Raw genomic sequence first — 20,843 nt, forward strand, 5'->3', positions numbered from 1 at the left:
GAATAGCACATCATTTCACAAAGAGCAACACTGAAATATTTGAATAGCACATCATTTCATAAGGAGCAACACATAACTTCTGGGGCAGAGAATCCTTTTCTTTTTCTCCAAATTATGCAGGCATGTCTAAAAAAGAGAAAAGAAAACAATACCAGGGAAAAGAAATAAAAGCCTGTTGGGCAGACTTGGAAATAGCTCCATTTATTTTCAGACACAAAGCATACTAAGCATATGCTAAGTAGAGAGAAAAAAAGAGCAGGCAAGCCATTCAGTTGATCAATGATCAACTTGCTCGGCTGGAAGGAAATTCTATTAAATTTATGGAAGTTTAGTTAAGTCTTGTGGTGCCTGCCTGATGGAATGAGTTTTCTTCTGAGATCTGAATGGTGCTCACCTTGACAATGTCCTGGAGGACAATAAGGCCCTGATTGTCCCAGGATATGCTATCAAGTTTACCGTGTTCTATGTAGACTGTTTTTTTTATTAATCTAGTTTTTATACTGTGAACTGTTCAGAGTCCGTCTAGAGTCGGGAGCACCTACATCACTTGAAATATACGGTATATGGATTAGAGAGAGTCTAGGGACTGATAAAATACACACCTGTTTTAAGGATTAAACAAGAGTTAACTCCTGCACCTTTCTGAATGTCCTGGATGTCAGAGTTTGTTGCAAAAATCAAATCCAGAAAGCACATACTGGTAAACTGATTCAACAGGATTCATTAATTACTTTATATACATAATAACACATGAAGTAAATTTACAATATCAACAGCAGATTCTTCCAACATGTTAGAGAGGCAAGATTGCTTTCAGTTCCAGCAGCAGACTAGTTTCATTTTAGAGCTGAGCACAGAGTTAAGCCACATCCAGACTTCTTGCTTAAGTTTCTGTTTCCAAACCCCCTCATTGGCTGATCCAGTTGCTATGCCTATTTATTGGCTGAACTTGTTACCATGTCTCTGCCAGTTCATGAATATTCTGAGGGAATATTGAAGTATCCCTCTCTTTGCACAGCCCTAATAGTTTTGTGCCTTTGAAGCACTGAGAATCTCAGCCTAGTGTCCCTAGAGAGCCACCTTTTTGGAGGATGAAGAAGGATATATATTTGGTGTATACTAAAACTACAGTGTATACCAAATCCTTTATATAGTTAACTAACCTATCCATATTGGAATTTTTTTTTCTTTTTCAACTCTTTAAGAGATTAAAAGATGGCTAGCACTAATGGGGTTATCTAGTTTGGTTAATGAAACATCTGCAAAAAAACAACCAAGCTCAGAGAGCATCAAGGATCCTTCATTGAAAGATGTAATTTACTTTAACCATGCAAACTTTCTGCCATTTCAAGAAGTACATAATGTATCTGTTGTGGTCTGCCAGCAGCCTGCAGAGTGGCAACGGAGTCAGACAGCGATGAGGCTGAGGAAGAACATGGGCCAGTCCTGGAGGCTAGGGAAGGCCCGGATGAGGACTCTGCGTCGGAGGCAGAGGTGGGGCAGGGCCATCGGGGAGTGATGTGTGGACTCCAGAGCCTCCAGATGCTGACAGTAGTGAGGCAGAGGAACAGGAGGAGCTTGTTCCTAATGCATGTATGAGAAGAGCTGCCAGAAGGCAAGAGCAGCTCAAGCAAAGAGGACGACTCAGGAGTAGAGCCAAGAGATGTTTGGCCTCTCCCATAAGGCTTAAAAGACCAGCAAAGGCGTTTGGGCTCTTTGCCAGAAAACAACATTGATAGCTTTGTCTTGTTGCATTTGTTTTGTATCGGTGTCTTCTGAACTTTTGCCAAGAAAGGCCATTGGCAGTTTGCCTAATTGGACCAAGGTTGGTGATAGGACTAAGAAATTGTGTTGGGAGGACTTTGCTTTAATTTAGTTGGACTATTCCAACTAGTTGGAATGAATTAATTCATTCTCAGCTGTTCTAATAAAATTTGTTTGTTTTTACACTGACTGAGTTTCCTACTACCTACTTGGGCCTGGGTCACAACAGTATCAAAAAGTGACTAAGGCCAGAAACCATTTAGGGGAGGGAAATGCAAGAACTAAGGAGTAAAATGGCTCCTTGAGTCTGGCAAGGCTTATTTATTTATTTATTTATTTATTTATTTATTTATTTATTTGTCAAAGATGTATAAGATAACAATACAAGTATAAACATGATTATGAATACAGGAAATGGATACAATAAATGGGGACAGTAGGACAGGGATGGTAGGCACAAAGGTGGGCTTATGCACGCCCCTTACAGACCTTTTAGAAATGGGGTGAGGTCTACAGTAGACAGTCTAAGATTAAAGTTTTTTGGGTTTGGGGAACAAACCACAGAGTCAGGTAGTGCATTCCATTCATTGACCACTCTGTTGCTGAAGTCGTATTTTCTGCAGTTGAGTTTGGAGAGGTTTACTTAAGTTTGTATCTATTGTGTGCTCGTGTATTGTTGTGGTTGAAGCTGAAGCAGTCATTGACAGATAGGACATTGTAGCAGATAATTTTGTGTACTGCCGCTTAGGTCAGACCAAAGGTGGCATAGTTCTAAGTTGTCTAAGCCCAAAATTTCAAGCCTGGTGGCATAAGATATTCTGTTGCTAGCAGAGGAGTGGACATCAAAATTAAGAGATCAAAATCTCAAAGTGTAGATTTACAGGCCCACAAAGGATGTTGAAAGTCAATAAATGCTGCATCCCTATTCTACCTGAAGTGACAATTATTTGGAAGAGTTTAGCTTCTGTTTATTTGATACATAATAAGATATACTTGGATAAATAGACATCATTTCAGAAAAGAATATCTAAACTATACAAAAGTGAACATATCAAATACAAGAATCTGAATACATTTCTTCTCTACTGTTTCCAGACATTTATCCATGTTTTGATGTATTTGGGGTGAAGTGTTTGATGTCCAAGTTGAAAAGACCCCAAATATCCAATAACTTTTCAGATATTTAGTTGTTTATAGCTCATTTTCTTTTCTCTTTTCTCTTTTTTTCTCTGTTTGTCTGTCTGTCTCTTGCTTTTCTTTCTGTCCCACCCCCTCTTGCAGTATTGTGTCCTGCAAATGAAATGCGCCTTGATTCAACTGGAGTGATCCTGAGCCCAGGCTACCCAGATAGCTATCCAAACCTTCAGATGTGTGCTTGGACCATTACAGTGGAAAAGGGTTACAATATCAGCCTTTACTTTGAATCCTTCCAGACCGAAAAAGAATTTGATATACTTGAGGTGTTTGACGGTAACTAAAGGATATTCAACTTTGAATGCATAATAGGTCTTTTAGCAAGCAATATTACATTATGCATTGTATCAAAAATAACACAGTGTGATTGTTGCTTACAATTAATGAACATTTTCATATGCTATGAACAGATGGCTGCAATATATTGCATTATTCAAATGATTATATATCCAACAAAAACATTTAACATTTCTCTAATTTTGGTCTTTCTTTTTTCCTCATATGTGTGTGGGATCAAGGACCAAATAGTCATAGCCCATTGCTCATCTCCTTAAGTGGCGATTATACCTCCTCTCTCAATATAACAAGCACTGGCCATGAAGTATTTCTCCGATGGTCAGCAGACCATGGTACCAACAAAAAAGGTTTTAGGATAAGATACATAGGTAAGTCACCCCTTCTTTTTTTTTCCCACTCTACTTCAAAAGAATCAATAAGGGGAACAACTAGCAGTTTGGGATGGAAGAGAAATGGAAGATGGACAAACTCTGTATAGAGAAGGGGGAAATAAGATCTTGGAAGATGTGATTTTAAAATCCAACTAAATGCAAGTTCAGTTCTATTGTCAATATAATATCTAGCCAGAAAATATGGTGGCTTTCTTTCTTTCTTTCTTTCTTTCTTTCTTTCTTTCTTTCTTTCTTTCTTTCTTTCTTTCTTTCTTTCTTTCTTTCTTCCTTTCTTTCTTTCTTTCTTTCTTTCTACCTTTCTACCTTTCTACCTTTCTTTCTACTTTCCTTTCCTCTTCCTTTCTTCTTCCTTCCTTCCTTCCTTCCTTCCTTCCTTCCTTCCTTCCTTCCTTCCTTCCTTCCTTCCTTCCTTCCTTCCTTCCTTTATTCTTTTCTCTTTTTGTCTCTACTTCAAAGTAGGTAACCGCCAAATGACCCCAGAATAATTTGTTTGCCTTCATCTTAATCATAGCAGCTCATTTAGGAACAATATACTTTCTTTTAAACTTTTGCTTATTTGGGATTAGGAATGTGGACAACCATGAAACATAAAATTCTGTTTAGGTTTCTTTAGATTTTGGTTTCAACTCAACAAGCTTAAAGAACCTTTAAATTATAAACTGGGTTTTCTTCCTTTTTTCTCATCAGTAGTCTCCTTATAAGATAATATGGATGTGAAAGACAGTCTGCTATGCAAAACTCCGCTGGAGGGGACAAAAGAAACAGAGAGAGAGAGAGAGAAAGAGAGATCTACATTTATAGAAAATTAACAAGTCATTTCCTTGTTCCACATAATATGTTTTGTGGCTCTCTGTCTTCCTCTTTCCGACAAAAGCATTTGCATTTTTTTTATTCAGCCAGCATACATATGTCATCTTTCTTGATCTTGCTTTCGAATATCAAATTACCTTGAGTTCACTTTTTTTTTAATTTGAATTTATATCCTGCCCTTCTCCGAAGACTCAGGGCGGCTTACATTGTGTTAAGCAATAGTCTCATCCATTTGTATATTATATACAAAGTCAACTTTATTGCCCCCAACAATCTGGGTCCTCATTTTATCTACCTTATAAAGGATGGAAGGCTGTGTCCACCTTGGGCCTGGTGGGACTTGAACTTGCCGTAATTACAAGCAGCTGTGTTAATAACAGACAGACTTAGTCTGCTGAGCCACCAGAGGCCCCTTTGGTTAACATTAAAAACAATGTTTGGTAAACAAAGTTTGGTAAACATTAAAAACAAGTATCAATTACAAATTTGTAAAATCTTCTAATGAAAAAATTAAACACATGACAGTTAATAATATCAGTATAAGTAAAATTGTATTTGTAAGTAGCTTTTTTTTCCCAAATGGGAAGAATTCATAATGTTGGTATTTGGGAAAAAATACAATTTATAAGATTTATTTCAATACTGATATTTGCAATGTCCCAATGTCACACACACACACAAGCACACAATAGATACAAATGCAAGGTAAACCACTCCAAACTCGATTACAGAAAATACGACTTCAGCAACAAAGTGGTCAAAGCCTGGAATGCACTAACTAACTCTGTGATTTCTTCCACAAACCCACAAAACTTTAACCTTAGACTGTCTACTGTTGACTTCACCCCATTCCTAAGAGGTCTGTAAGGGGCGTGCATAAGCGCACGCATAAGCGTGCCTTCCGACCCTATCCCATTTATTCGTACCCATTTGCTATGTTCATATTTACGTTTATACTTATACCTGTTATCTTTTACATGTTTGACAAACTGAATAAATAAAAAAATAAAAAAATATAGATCTCACTATCCACATATCAGTCCTTCCATATATTACCGCATGATTCCCATTTCCCCAGAAGAGAAATGATGCCAGGGTAAAGATCCCCTGTAATACGAATCCAAAATAAATGGATTTATTTTTCCTGTTAGATAAACAGGTGTCTTTATTTTTCCACTGTTTGTAGCATCCTCGCTAAATCACACATATAATTCCTGCAGACACATGTCTGCTATTAAACAGTGCAATAATTAACATCCATAGGAGGAAGAAATTCATGCATTGTTTCTTTTGTTCCGTTTTTCAAGCTCTTTACTGCAGTACTCCAGAGTCACCACCTCACGGTTTCATCGTAAGCCAGACAGGAGGGCAACTCAACAGTGTGGTTCGCTGGGCTTGTGACCGAGGATTCCGTCTCGTTGGGAAAAGCACTGCTGTGTGTAGAAAATCTCCCCTTGGATACTATGCATGGGATGTACCTGTACCAGCCTGTCAAGGTTAAAATTTTCATTACAAATTTACATTCTCATAGTTTGGCTCTGATAATGTTAGCCCTTTGAAGTAGACCAGGTCAGGAAACAGACATTACAACAACAACAACAACAACAAAAATACTAGAACTCTACTCTATGCAGACTAGCTATAAAAACAGAACTTTGAAAGCCTGGTAGATTTTCTTGTTCCTTTCCTCTTATACTCAACAGAGTCAAGGTGGGCTGATCTTGAGTTTCTTCTTTACTCCTTTTTTATTGGGGGAAGGTTTAATTACTACCCCCTATTTTTTTTCCAAGACTATTTTTGGACACTTCTACAAATGCCAACCAAACCTTTTATCTTAGTTCATGGGCAGTCCTGCTTACTTTCCTTAATATAGCACACAGCAGCCAGTTAAAGAGTACATATATCTCCAGTTAATGAAATATAAATGGTTTGTCAGTTGCTGTCCAGTCACAATTAATAGTATGTGTTGTTTCTAAATTGAGGCATCTATAGATGGGCACGTGAGGAGATCAAGTGGCAAAAGACTTGACATTATCTTGTTGTTGTTGTTAGTTGCAAAGTCGTGTCCGGCCCATCGCAACCCCATGGACATGTCCATGGGGTTCTATGGCAAAGATACTGGAGTGGGTTGTCATTTCCTTCTCCAGTGGATCACGTTTTGTCAGAACTCTCTGCTATGACCTGTCCGTCTTGGGTGTCCCTGCACGGCATAGCTCATAGCTTCATTGAGCTATGCAAGCCCCTTCACCACAACAAGGGAGTAATCCATGAAGGGGCTGACATTATCTACTTGCATGCAAACTGTGAGGCAAGTATGGAAAGGGTATTGTGATACCATGATACCCATTTCTTCATTTTGGCACCATTGTGGGTAATTGAAGTGACTGAGGTCCAAAATAAATGGAGTCTTATGGTCTTTATCATAGATCTTCATCCACTGGAACTTACTCAGGCAATAGGTTACCACATAGACATGATGGTATGAGGCAAAGTGAGCCTTATTCTTAAATCACAGTGGTGATCACTTAAGAGAACAGTTTATTTCTTGATTATCATCTGTGGGAACTTCACATGCACCAAAAGATCTCTAGTTGTTAACTTAGCTGATATAAGAACTTATGAGATTTAATGTTCACACTGGAATTTAATAAATGCCTTCTGTCTCACCATCTTGGACATTACAGTATTGGTGATTGGAGAAAGGGCCCTATCATGGTGTCTTGTCTATGGAATGCTGTCCTATGAAACATGCTCACAATAAGATTTCAAATTTACTTTTCTTACGATCCTGGCCAGAACTTTCAACTTTTAACCTACATGCTTTAGGAATGGATTACCTGGAGGAATCATCTTTTTTTTCCAAGAGCACTCTTCTAACTCAATTTAACCCAATGGGCATGCTGCAGATTCCATCAGCCAAAGAGTGTTGACCAGCAGGGAGTAGAAAATGAGCTTTTTCTGCGGTGGCCTCTACTCTGTGGAACATCCTCCCATTGGACATTAGAATGATCCCAACCGTTTAAGCCTTTTTTAAGGTCCTAAAAATCTGGCTATGTTCCCAAGCCTGGAGTGCTAAATGTGTCAGGAATCATTGGTTGAGATGGGCAGCTATAGAAATGGAATAGATAAAATAATAAAATAAAACTCACCCAAATAAATTGACTGTTGACTGACATTTAAAATGACTGACATTCTAAATGTATCCCCTCCTGCATTTTCATTGAAGCCATATTCAGTGTAATACTGTTTAATGGCAATGCTTAGCAGCAAAACAAGGAATATGTTTTCAATTACTTTAACTTGAAACGCAGAAGACATTATGAATTTGAGATTATTGAAACAAATGCAAATGCATTTTTATTTTATTTTCCTCAGTTACATTTTCCTTTACCAAAACATCATTAATTCTAAAAGTGCTGTCATAGTTATGATTTTTTTATATTTCTATTATTTTATCTGTTTAATGACTTTTTGAAATATATATTTTATGGCATTGAGAAGGAAGGGGTATTTCAGAGTGATGCTAAATAACATTTTTACAATGCTAATGAATGCACTTTGGGAAAAAAAAACTCAAATGTAGCATTTGGAGATTTAAAGGTCTATCATGGGTTGCTTGTAACCCTTGGATATCACATTGTTTTTGTTTTAATTATTATTATCTTAATTCTATTTTATGAGTTTCATTATTATGATTATTTTGTGAGTTTTATTTTTTGGATATTAGCCACTCCACATATTGGAGATAAGCAGAATATAAGCAATGGCAAATTAATTAATATTGAAATATTTTTATCAATCTAGCTTAAATAAAAAGTACAATAACTTTGAGACCACCATGACTGGTTTATGTCATAATGTTTCAACTTTGGTTTTCAAATCTTGCTACTTTCTGATCTGCTCCAATTCTTTGTCTTTTATTCTACTATTCTCCTAGTATTGCCACAAATTATCCACATTGTCTTTTTTTATTATTATAGTTAGTTGTAAAATCAGCTAGATGTTTAGACTGGATTTGGCATTGTTATCCACCTATTAAGGCCTTCCTAAAGATCTCAGGATAAGCAGATGTTGTTTGATAGTTTTAAAGGTTTTATTACATGATGTAAGCTATTTAGCTGCCTTTTGTAATTGACTGATGGTGATTTTGTCAATGCCAATTGTGTTCAAGAGATGTTCCAATTGCTTGGCGATTATTTTATTAGTATTAACTACAGTATTATTTAATCACTAATGTTTTGTTTTGTATTGTTTAATGAAGCATATAATGTTTTCTAGGAGACCTGAATATTATTGTCATTCATAATCTTAATGGCAAACTAATCTTCTTAAATAATCCTCAATGAATTGGTGAAATGATTTCCAGATAATGCCATATAAAACAATGAATATTTGCTGATGTTTGTCTCATGCAGCATTGTCTGGAAATCATTTCATTACATCCACCTTCATGAAAATTATACCGCATATTATCATTCATATTATACTACTCATAACATTCATATTATTTTTAATGTGAATTTTCTTAAAATGCATTTTCCCACCTAAAGCATGAATATGTATTAATACACATTTACGGTTAACATTTGCAATTTAAACATATACAAGGGAATAGGCACATAGAAAAAAGCCAGCAGAATGTTTTCTCATTTTCATGCAAGACATTTACTGGTGGAGGCATGATTTTCAGGATTTGAAAGTTCCTGAGATCCATTATCTTAAAAGACTAAAGAGTTCCAAACAGAAGGCCCCATTTACATTTATTGAAATCAAGTTTATTTTAAAACCCTTATGTTGATTATTTATTGGTTTATAAAAATAGCAAAATGCTCTACAAATACCTGTGTATTTGAGAACTTAAGGGCAATGTGATTTTGTTAGCTGAGCTGTCTCTAAACTATATATATTTGACTTGGTTATGACTTGGTAATCCATGCACAATGTAGCTATATGCAAAATGTTTTGGGGTCAGTTTGTCAAGGCCTTATAAAGTTCTGTTCTGCTGACTAGTTCAGCTTTGCAGGACTGTTTGAATGGTTTTTTTTTTCCCATTCTAATTCTTGGAATCCCAAGCAGCAATAATAATAATAAAAACCTTTGTCTGTGCCTATCTATGTGAATGAATCCACAAATTAAACTGGATATTTTTTAAAAATCTATTTTTATCTTCCTGAATCTAAAGGAAAGTAGCATATGAAGTGTACACTTCAAAAACGTTTTAGAAAAAAAGTTTTGAAACAAGGGGAAGAGCAATGTATTTTTAAAGCAGATCTATCTTTTTTAGATTCCCATGTAATCTGGAAAACAAATGTCTCTCTTTGAGTAGTTGATGTACGAAAATAGCCATGTCTGTTATGCAATTCATTAATACAGTAGCATCCTATGGCCATACCTCTTCCAAACAATGCTCTAAGCATTGATCAATGTACAAAGTTTGATAAATTAAATGGATTGATTCCCTTTAATTCAATTAAAGGTATTCAATTAACATTCTTTATATACAGAAGTTGTTTGGAACCTGAATAATAATAATGATGATGGTTGGGATGCTTGACCCTCTCTAGTTTGATTGTTTTCTTGCAGATGTTTCATACCAAGCTAAGTAACATCATCAGTGCTAGAAGGGAGTAGTGTATGCTCCCTATTTATATACGGTTCTAGTGGGTTATCCTGTCAGTATTGATGGAGTGTCCTTGATTCGACTGTTTGTCTGAGTTGGTAGTTATTTGATTGAGCTTTTGTCTAGTATCAATCTTGGTCCCAAAGATATTTTTTCAAGAGGCAACTGGATTTACTGGTTGGTTTCTTTTTGAAGACATTTCACTTCTCATCCAAGAACCTTCTTCAGCTCTGACTGGATGGTGAGGAATGGAAGGATTTATACTCCTTGCAGACAGCTGGTCATTTGCAATCTGTTAGCAAGCTGCTGAGGCCACCTGGAAGGTTTATCTGTGTCGTCAGGATCACCAGAGTAGTGCAAATGGGTGTGGACAACCATGATCTAAATGATTGAGAATCTACATAGACATATTAATCTGCTTATTTGATTGCTGGTGAGGAGGTATTTTGATTGCTAGTGAGGAGGTGTTTGGGTCTTTTTGTTACCTTTTTGGCTTTTTGATTGGCTTGATTGATTTGATTTGGAAGGTATGTACACTAATGGTGATAATGCAAGTGCTGGTTCTAACAGAAAGAGAGACCCCTTTTATCAGGCAGTACTACATAAATCAGTATGTCTTTGCTTTCCATTTGTCTTGCTACCGCAGTTACAATTAATACTTTCCAAAAGTAAGAGTGTTGAGTCTTTCCATTATTACAAGTAATCAGATGGCCTTTATGTTATCTCTCACCTGAAAATGACTATTTGATGAATAGCTAAGTGAATTCAGTAAGATCAACATTTTAAACGATACAGATGGAACTTCAAACTGATGGACCTGATTCCTCTGAGCCATACCCACTGCTGGGAAAAAAGAAGACATTGAGGAATTTATTTATTTATTTTTATTTATTTATTTATTTATTTTATTTATTTTATTTATTTATTTATTTTATTTATTTATTTATTTTGTCACAACAATATATGTAGGTATCATACAAAAATATTATATAGCATATAAACACATATGTGAGTAAATATTAGGAGGTATAAGCATATATATATATAGGAAGAAGAAAAGAAAAACAATAGGACAGGAACGGTAGGCACGTTTGTGCGCTTATGCACGCCCCTTATGGTCCTCTTAGGAATGGGGTGAGGTCAATAGTAGAAAGTTTTTGGTTAAAGCTTTTAGGATTATGGGAAGAGACCACAGAGTCAGGTAAAGTATTCCAAGCACTGATGATTCTGTTACAGAAGTCATATTTTCTGCAATCTAGATTAAAGCGGTTGACATTTAGTTTAAATCTATTAGTTGCTCTAGTATTATTGCAATTAAAGCTGAAGTAGTCTTTAACAGGAAGGACATTACAATAGATGATTCTGTGAGTTAAACTTAGGTCTTGTCGAAGGCGACGGAGTTCCAAGCTTTCTAAGCCTAGGATTTCAAGTCTGGTGGGGTAAGATATTTTGTTGTTTTCAGAGGAATGGAGAACTCTTCTTGTAAAATATTTCTGGACACATTCAATTGTATTGATGTCAGAGATGTGGTGAGGGTTCCAAACAGGTGAGCTGTATTCTAGAATTGGTCTAGCAAATGTTTTATATGCTCTGGTTAGTAGTGTGGTGTTTTTGGAAAAGAAGCTATGCAAGATTAGGTTTACAACTCTTAGAGCTTTTTTATGTAGTTGCAGTGGGCTTTGGCACTTGGATCATTTGACATGAAAACTCCAAGGTCTTTAACGGGATGGGGGTCGTCTGTAAGATAATGTCCATCTAGTATGTACTTAGTGTTTGGGTTCTTTTTTCCTATATGTAAGACTGAGCATTTGCTGGATGAAATTTGGAGCTGCCAATTTTTAGACCAAGCAGTTAGATGATCAAGGTCGTTTTGAATGATAGAAGTGTTGTCTGTGGTATTAAATAGTTTGTCATCGTCAGCAAAGACACACAATTACTTGATATGTGGTCACAAAGATCATTAATGTATAGTATAAAGAGTGTTGGTCCAAGGACGCTGCCTTGAGGAACACCACTCTTGACAGGAACAGGATTTGATAAAGCATTGCCAATTTTGACCACTTGTTGTCTGTTAGACAGAAAAGCGGATATCCATTTGTGAAGGGGTCCTGAGATGCCATAGGATGTTAGTTTTAGGAGAAGTTTATCGTGTACTACTGAGTCGAAAGCTTTGCAGAAGTCTATGTAGATTGCATCTATTGATTTGCCTTGATCAAGATTTGTAGTCCATATGTTTTTACAGTGGAGAAGTTGTAAGTTACATGATATTTTTTTCCTGAAACCAAATTGTTTATTGGAGAGTAGGTTGTTAGTTTCTAAGTGTGAGGTATGCTATGTATAATTCAATGCTGGCTCAGGGGTATATGAGATTCCTAGTCTGCTTTGGCTGATGGTGCTACCATCTGCTGATGTAAAGATTTGCATGATTCTGAAGGAGGGGTGGCATTAACTCCACTCCAACACTTTGGCATCCTAAACCAATGCCAATTTGTCCTTAGCTTAAACCTGACCTTGATGCAGTGTTATTTAAACATGTACATTGCACATCATGCAAACTGAGAATTATTACTTAGGGTTGTAAAATAAGAGTAAGAGGCTAATAAAATATAGTGTCTTTTTCAACAGCTATTTTTACAAACACCAGATTGTTGGAAACAAATGGATGCTTATATGAACTCTTCCAAGGAAGACTCTCTATGGATTCTAGAATACTTTTAATGACTTCAAAACCAATAGTTCCCCCTTTGTTTTAGTTTTTTTGACCTAGTTTGTTTTATTGGACTTGGTTTTGAAATATGCACATACAAAGTGCATTACGCACTTCGTATGTGCATATTTATGAGTGCGTATGTGCATACGCAATCATCAAATTTGCAGATGACACCAAGCTGGCAGGAATACCCAACACTCCAGAAGATAGGCTCAAGATACAGAAGGATCTTGACAGACTTGAACATTGGGCTCTAACTAACAAAATGAAATTCAACAGTGAAAAAAGTAAGGTTCTACACAGGGGTGAAATCCAGCAGGTTCTGACAGGTTCTAGAGAACGGGTAGCAGAAATTTTGAGCAGTTCGGAGAACCGGTAGCAGAAATTTTAAGTAATTCAGAGAACTGGCAAATACCACCTTTGGCTGGCCCCAGAGTGGGGTGGGAATGGAGATTTTGCATTATCCTTCCCCTGCCATGCCCACCAAGCTACACCCACAGAACTGGTAATAATTTCTTTTTGGATTTCATCACTGGTTCTACATTTAGGCAAAAAAAACAAAATGCACAGGTACCGTATATGTGGTACCTTGCTTAATAGTAGTAACTGTGAGAGGAATCTTGGAGTCCTAGTGGACAACCTTTTAAATATGACCTAGCAGTGTGCAGCAGCTGCCAAAAAAGCCAACACAGTTCTGGGCTGCATAATCAGAGGGATAGAATCAAGATCACGTGAAGTGTTAATACCACTTTATAATGCCGTGGTGAGGCCACACTTGGAATATTGCATTCTGTTTTGGTCGCCACGATGTAAAAAAGATGTTGAGACTCTAGAAAGAGTGCAGAGAAGAGCAACAAAGATGATTAGGGCACTGGAGGCTAAAACATATGAAGAACGGTTGCAGGAACTGGGTATGTTTAGTTTAATGAAAGGGAAGAAAAGGGACTAGGAGAGACATCATCATCATCATCATCATCATCATCATCATCATCATCATATCAGAGTTGGAAGGGACCTTGGAGGTCTTCTAGTCCAACTCCCTGCCCAGGCAAGAAACCCTACACCATTTCAGACAAATGGCTATCCAACATTTTCTTAAAAATTTCCAGTGTTGGAGCATTTACAACTTCTGCAGGCAAGTTGTTCCACTGATTGTTCTAACTGTCAGGAAATTTCTCCTTAGTTCTAGGTTGCTTCTCTCCTTGATTAGTTTCCATCCATTGCTTTTTGTTCTACCCTCAGGTGCTTTGGAGAATAGTTTGTCTCCCTCTTCTTTGTGGCAACCCCTGAGATATTGGAACACTGCTATCATGTCTCCCCTAGTCCTTCTTTTCATTAAACTAGGCATACCGTGTTCCTGCAACCGTTCTTCATATGTTTTAGCCTCCAGTCCCCTAATCATCTTTGTTGCTCTTCTCTGCACTCTTTCTAGAGTCTCAACATCTTTTTTACATCGTGGCGACCAAAACTGAATGCAAACTATCCAAAACTATCACTGCATGATAGCAGTGTTCCAATATCTCAGGGGCTGCCAGGAAGAGGGAGTCAAGCTATTCTCCAAAGCACCTGAGTGCAGGACAAGAAGCAATGGGTGGAAACTAATCAAGGAGAGAAGCAACTGAGAACTAAGGAGAAATTTCCTGACAGTTAGAACAATCAATAAGTGGAACAACTTGCCTGCAGAAGTTGTGAATGCTCCAACACTGGAATTTTTTAAGAAAATGTCTGAAATGAAATTTGTCTGAAATGATGTAGGGTTTCCTGCCTGGGCAGGGGGTTGGACTAGAAGACCTCCAAGGTCCCTTCCAACTCTGTTATTATGTTAAAGACACGGGGGTTTTATTTTTACCATCATGAAAATTATCTAGCAAGTGGGGGGAAAAATACTTGCATTCCCCTTTACAGAATGTATTATTTTTTTTTAAAAAAACATGTCTATTAAATAAACAAGCATCAGTGACAAGGAAGCATCGCTTCAAAACTTGAACAAATAATCTCTTTTGTTTCTTTTCAGTGTCATAAATTATTCTATCAGTGCTGATTGGCAGGTATAAAATTCAAAGCTATAAAAGAGATGGGGAGGTGAATAGGCTGACCTTGATCTTCAGTTTGTATTGTTCGAGGCATCGTATTTTTGAGTGAAATGAATAACACTTCTGACAGAATGCTGAAAACCTTTATGAGAAACTACTTGAATGAAACGGTATCAAGAAATATTCTGATAGTCTAACCCAGTAAGAAAATAGAGCAAATAATTTGGAAAAGAAAGTATGGGGGAAAAAATGTGTTATTCACCAAATGATTGCCCAGAGACCAGCAGTGATGCTATGCTGCTAAATTAGCCAGCTAGTAAAAACTGCAGCAGCATATCCTTTTGAAATGGTTCTTTGTAATAAAAACAGCAAGCAGTTGAACATATCACCTGAAGCCTTTATGGAAGTGAAACGAGAGTCCTTCTAAAACATCATTATAGAACCTGCTCCATTTTTCCTGTTCAGAAAAAAAAATCATTCTTTCCAATCCTGATGCCCTTGCATTTTCTTGAGTTTTCAACTTCTGGAAGATTGAGTTGGCACTGAGGTAGTTCTCTTCTTTCAGTTGGCCTCATTCTGTTCAAAAGCCCAAAACTGTTATATTCTCAATCATATTTAAAAGAAGCCAACATTTTGATGACTAAATAAATAATATTTAGTATATTGTTTAGTAAGAACAAATGTTCCATCTGAAATGTAAGAGTTCCGAAGGAAAAAAAAATCTAATAGTCAGAAAGACATGAAAGTACTTGAATCTGAAGTAATTGGAACTTAAGCCTGTTGTATAGATTGGGAGTTTTTCTGGCTTCAGACATGGCAAAGGGACAATGAAATGAAGTTTGAAGATGTCAAGCCCCCAAAACTAAGAAAGACATGCTGAGTTTCTTCTAAGCAGTTTCCTTTAATTGTTTCTCATGTATAGACAAAATCTTGCCAAACTAAAGCAGATTACTTACATCAGGGGTGAAATGCTCCCGGATCAGACCTGCTCGCATGATCTGGTAGCGATGGCAGCTGCTGGTTCGGAGGACCAGTAGCAAAAATCCTTGGCCCCGCCCCCCTGCCTCTGCTGAGCCGTACCATCAGCAGAGGGTTTTTTTTACTTTTAAAAGAAGGTTTTGCTTCAGCATGCCTTTAAAAGTAAAAAAAAAGCCTTTAAGGATCCCGCCTCCCAGCTGAGATCGGCAGAGCCTTTAAACTTAAAAAAAAAAAATTAAAGGCTACTCTGGGGATCTCACCTGAGTTCCTCATCAGCAGAACCTTAAAAACATGTTTTCTGTAGAAAAAATGTAGAAAAACTCCTTTTAAAAGAGTCTAAGACACTTACCTGATTACTGATCGACCTCATGGCTTTTCTTGCAGCCAGAAAGCCCCAGTTTAGCTTTCAGCACCAGACAGAACTAATCTAAACTAAACTAAACTAAACTAACTGAGTTTCATCACTGAGTAATTAATGCTGTCTGGCTTTGCTAGCTGAGGAACTCTGGGAATTGAAGTCCACAATAAAATAAAATAAAATAATAAAATATTTGTGTAGCTTTCTGAGATTTGGTATGTTTCTGTAGTGTTTCACTCTAACTACACAAACACACAAAATCTCAGAAAGCTGTATGTGGTATTGTGTGTGTGTCAGTTGTGTTGTGGTGTGTAAAGTGTGAAAGCTGGTTTTTGAGCTTTTTGTGGCTATGTGAAGTGTGAAGTGCAGCTGCTTTTACATTGTGTGTGAGTCAGTTGTGTTGTGTTGTATTGTGTGTGTGTAAAGTGTGAAAGTTGGTTTTTGAGCTTTTTGTGGTTATGTGAAGTGTGAATTGCAGCTGCTTTTACACTGTGTGTGAGTCAGTTGTGTTGTGTTGTATTGTGTGTGTGTAAAGTGTGAAAGTTGGTTTTTGGTACCTCTTATTGTTTTTTTATACTTTGTTTATTATTTTTATTATTTATTGTTATTGGCCACGCCCACCCAGCCATCTGACCACCAAGCCACGCCCACCAATTAAGCCAGAACCGGTAGGGAAAATTTTTAGATTTCATCCCTGACTTACATAATTAAAAATATACTTTGAGAACCTTTAGGGAGGACATGTCTTGACCCTCTTCCTACCCACAAAACTATCTAAACTTTGCTGTCTCTTGCTCCTCTGGAATACAGCCTCCCTTCTGGAATCCAGACTACATTCCACCACAGAAGAAACACATTTGCAAAGACAGGTGGTTGTGAAAAAGAAAAGAAAAAAAGTCTGAATGATGCATTATTTTTGATGTTGCAATCCTGCCAGGCATTTTTAGTCATATTTTCATATCTGAATTACAATTCTATTTCTGAATATTAGAGATAATAAACAAAGAAATCAAATTTGCCCACTTAGTCAAATCCTGCAAACTTGCTAATCCTTCCAAGCACCTTTAAGAATTTTAAGAACTCTGAAATAAAATTTTCATATTTGAATTACAGTTCTATTTTTGAATATTAGAAATAATATACATAGAAATTGAATTTGCCAGTGTAGTTGAATGACATTTTGCCTGTCTGTGTTAATGTTTCAGCAATCTCCTGTGGAATTCCAAAAGCTCCATTAAATGGTGGGATATTAACTACAGATTACTTAGTAGGCACGTACGTTACTTACTTTTGCAATGATGGGTACCGGCTATCCTCCAAGGAACTAACTACTGCATCCTGCCAGCCAGATGGCACATGGAGCAACCATAATAAAACACCTCGCTGTGTAGGTAAGCATCACCTAGAAAGGTTCTCTTTGCTTTGTTGTTAAACAGTTAAAGATCATTACTGGTGTTTCACTTTCGAAATGATTATACTGTAGATTTAAAAGGATTGTAGGTAATGAGTGAACCAATTTCATTGTATACATGATGTACAGTGACAATAAAGGCTATACTATACTAAGCATCTCATAGACATAAGTGAGTGTATGTACAGGTAGTCCTCAACTTACAACCATTCATTTAATAACTGTTCAAAGCTACAACAGCACTGAAAAAGGTGACTTATCAGCAATCCTTACACTTACTAGTGTTGTGTGTTGCAGCATCCCTCTGATTAAGGCTCAGGTGGTTACAGCATCCTAAGGTCACCTGGTTATCATCTGCAATCTTCCCAGGGGGCTTATGAAAAGCAAAGGCAATGGAGTAAGATGGATTTGCTTAATGATCACCTGATTCATTGAACAACGGCTTAACAGCTGTGACAAAAAAAAAAGTCAAAAAATTGGATGCAATTCACTTAACTACCTTGCTTAGCAATGGAAATTTTGGTCCCAATTCCAGTCATAAGTCAAGGACTACCTGTATTCAAAGAAAAACTTAATGAACATGGAATATATACCATTGCAGATTATCCTCACTTAATGACTGTCCTGTTTATCAGCCTTTTGAAGTTACAGTGGGGTAACTACCTGTACCAGATAACATTTGGGGATTAAAAGAAGTTTTAGGAGATTTTTTCCCCAAAAAACATTCTCTGTAAGAGAGGAATCACAAAGCTGGCAGAATTTTTTTCAGCTAACAATTTTATACAGCTGCATCTCTTACGTCTTTAAAAAAACCAACCCTGTTAGTCAGAAGAGATGGAACCAGACTCATTGTAGTCTGACTTCTGTACAATTTCACCTTACACCAGCTTTAATTCATATAAAGGTCTTATAACCACACACTGAGTTTCAAAAAAAAACCAACACCCTTGTATAGCTTAAGTACTAGGAACCTTTATAGTCACAAAATAAAGTAAGGGTTATTTTCCTGAACAGTTTAAGCACAGAATATATTTCTGTCCAAACTCTTTGGACATCACTGAGAATCCTTCATTAATACCAATGAAGCTAAATGACAGGATAGATCAGGGGTGTCAAACTCAAGGCCATGGGATGCTTAGATCTGGCCCATGGGACTTCCCTGGAAACAGCAAAGGACTGGCCCATGGTGCCTCTGCTAGTGAAAATGGAGCTTAGGAGGGCTGCATGTGGCCCTCCCAGGCCCTATCTTCAGCCGCAATGGCCTCTGTTTTCAGCCTTCTGGAAGTGAAAGTGGAATTCGGGGAGGCCGTCATGGCTGAAAACAGAGCACATGAGGGCCATATACGGCCCTCCTGAGCTCCGTTTTCACTGACAGAGGGTTGTAGGAGACATTTGCTGCTGAAAATGGAGCTCAGGAGCCCATTTTCACCACACAGCACTCAGGCCACCACAGGCACCCCCGACACAAGTGATGTCAAGCTGGCCACACCCACCTGGCCACACCCACATTCCCCCCCAAGGTCAAACACAACCCTGATGCGACCCTCAATGAAATTGAGTTTGACACCCTTGAATAGATAGATGAGGACCGTCTCATTTCAATACTGTGCCTGGGAAAATTGCTTGGCACCTACCATTGACTTCCTACTGATGATCTTTTTTCAAGGCAGCTAAAATTACAGATTTTAACTGCTTGGTAATTTTTCAGTGCTGGGAATGCTTGGGAATTATGAATCTTATATATTTTACATTGTTTCATTGTAAAATCTGTTCTAGGCTAACTGTTATCAAATGTTATTGTTTTTTTATATTAGATTGGGGTTTTTTGTTTGTTTGATTTTGTTTTTTGCCAGCTACCAGAGAAGCCTTGTTTAATGAATCTATTGATTCATTTAATGAATTTATACATTCAAAATCATCATGATCAGACTGGAAATAAACAAACAGTGCTGGAGGGAAAGACTATATACTTATCAAAAGCACAGAAAAAAATAGAATCCTCCTTTGAATACAAAATGCATGTTTTATGCCCGAAACTTTAATAATAAGACAAGTCAAAACTTGCTCCATTTTCTTTTAATGAACAAAACAGAACTTAATTATTGCCAAAAGTTATGCATATGGTAATGAAGGTGATAATGATGATTGAAAGACTGTTCCATTTGTAAGAGAATATTGCTTATTTCATAAAGGAATAGACAAAATTCACTAAGTGTGTAGAAGGTTTTGCTATGCTACATGTACATATACACATCTACATCATCCATCCATTCTTTGTTTTTATATCTGGATGCCACAATTTGAGAAGGAAGAATAGAAAACAGATAAAGCAAAATAGCTAATTGGGAAATCAAAGTGTGTATAACAGAGAGTAAAACGAAGGCCTTTGAGGTCTATTAAGCCATCTGCTGCAGAACTTGTTTCATAAAAGTGCACCAAAAACTGTGAAGATCTCCACATGTGGAACATCACTGTAAAGGCAATTAAGCCAATTACACATAGTGAGGAAAAAGCCTTTAACCTAGAAAAGATACGTTGTGTGAATTATTGGAGGTAGCCCTTCTTTTAGAGCTCTAAGTGGATTTAAATATGGTGAAGTACTCTTATTATTTTCAGTATTGAATATAATCCAGATAGATATAAGCATAGAAGAAATAAGATGTAATTACAGTTGCAAAGTTTTGTCACTTGTTTGTGTAATCTGGTTTTCCATTCCAACAGTCAAGGATAGTGTTAGGAGGGAAAAAGCTATCTTTGTTTGGTATGACCTGGTTGGGCACGGAAGGGGGTGTGCCCCTCGTGGAGATGTGCCCGCCGGGTTTCCGTGCATTCCATCAACCGAGGGCCCAGGGTAGGGGTGGTGGGGTGGCGGTTGTGATTAGAGAGAGTCTAGAGCCGAGGGAGACCACTGTGCCTCAGATTGCCGGGTGCGAATCCCTCTTTGTGAGATGGGGTCATAGGTGTCAGATGGGTTTGCTGATCGCGTACCTGGCTCCTTGCTACGTGACAGCTGCCCTGCCCGAGCTCCTGGAGGTGCTGGCCGGGGTGGCAGTTGAGACCCCAGACTTTTAGTCATGGGGACTTTAACTGCCATCTTCCGCCCGCCATCGACAGCGGCTCGGGAGTTCATGGCTTCCATGACGGCCTTGGACCTGACCCAGGTAATTGATGGCCCTACTCACATTGGGGTGGCACTCTGGACCTGATTTTCTCTCTGGTCAGTGCTTGAGAGATCTGGACTTAAAGGAAATAGTCACTGAACCTTTGTCATGGTCA

General features: G+C 37.5%; 1 protein-coding gene across 1 annotated transcript in view; it reads left to right on the forward strand.

The window, feature by feature from the left end:
* CSMD3 (CUB and Sushi multiple domains 3) overlaps nt 1-20,843 on the forward strand; it is a 782,898-nt gene that overhangs the window by 649,827 nt on the left and 112,228 nt on the right. The window contains exons 48-51 of the mRNA XM_058175006.1: nt 3,046-3,234; nt 3,477-3,623; nt 5,765-5,953; nt 17,362-17,547. Of these exons, the coding sequence (XP_058030989.1) occupies nt 3,046-3,234; nt 3,477-3,623; nt 5,765-5,953; nt 17,362-17,547 (711 nt within the window). The remainder of the gene's footprint in view (nt 1-3,045; nt 3,235-3,476; nt 3,624-5,764; nt 5,954-17,361; nt 17,548-20,843) is intronic.

The sequence above is a fragment of the Ahaetulla prasina genome, chromosome 3, assembly GCF_028640845.1.
Source record: "Ahaetulla prasina isolate Xishuangbanna chromosome 3, ASM2864084v1, whole genome shotgun sequence".
In the NCBI taxonomy this organism is placed as follows: domain Eukaryota; kingdom Metazoa; phylum Chordata; class Lepidosauria; order Squamata; family Colubridae; genus Ahaetulla; species Ahaetulla prasina.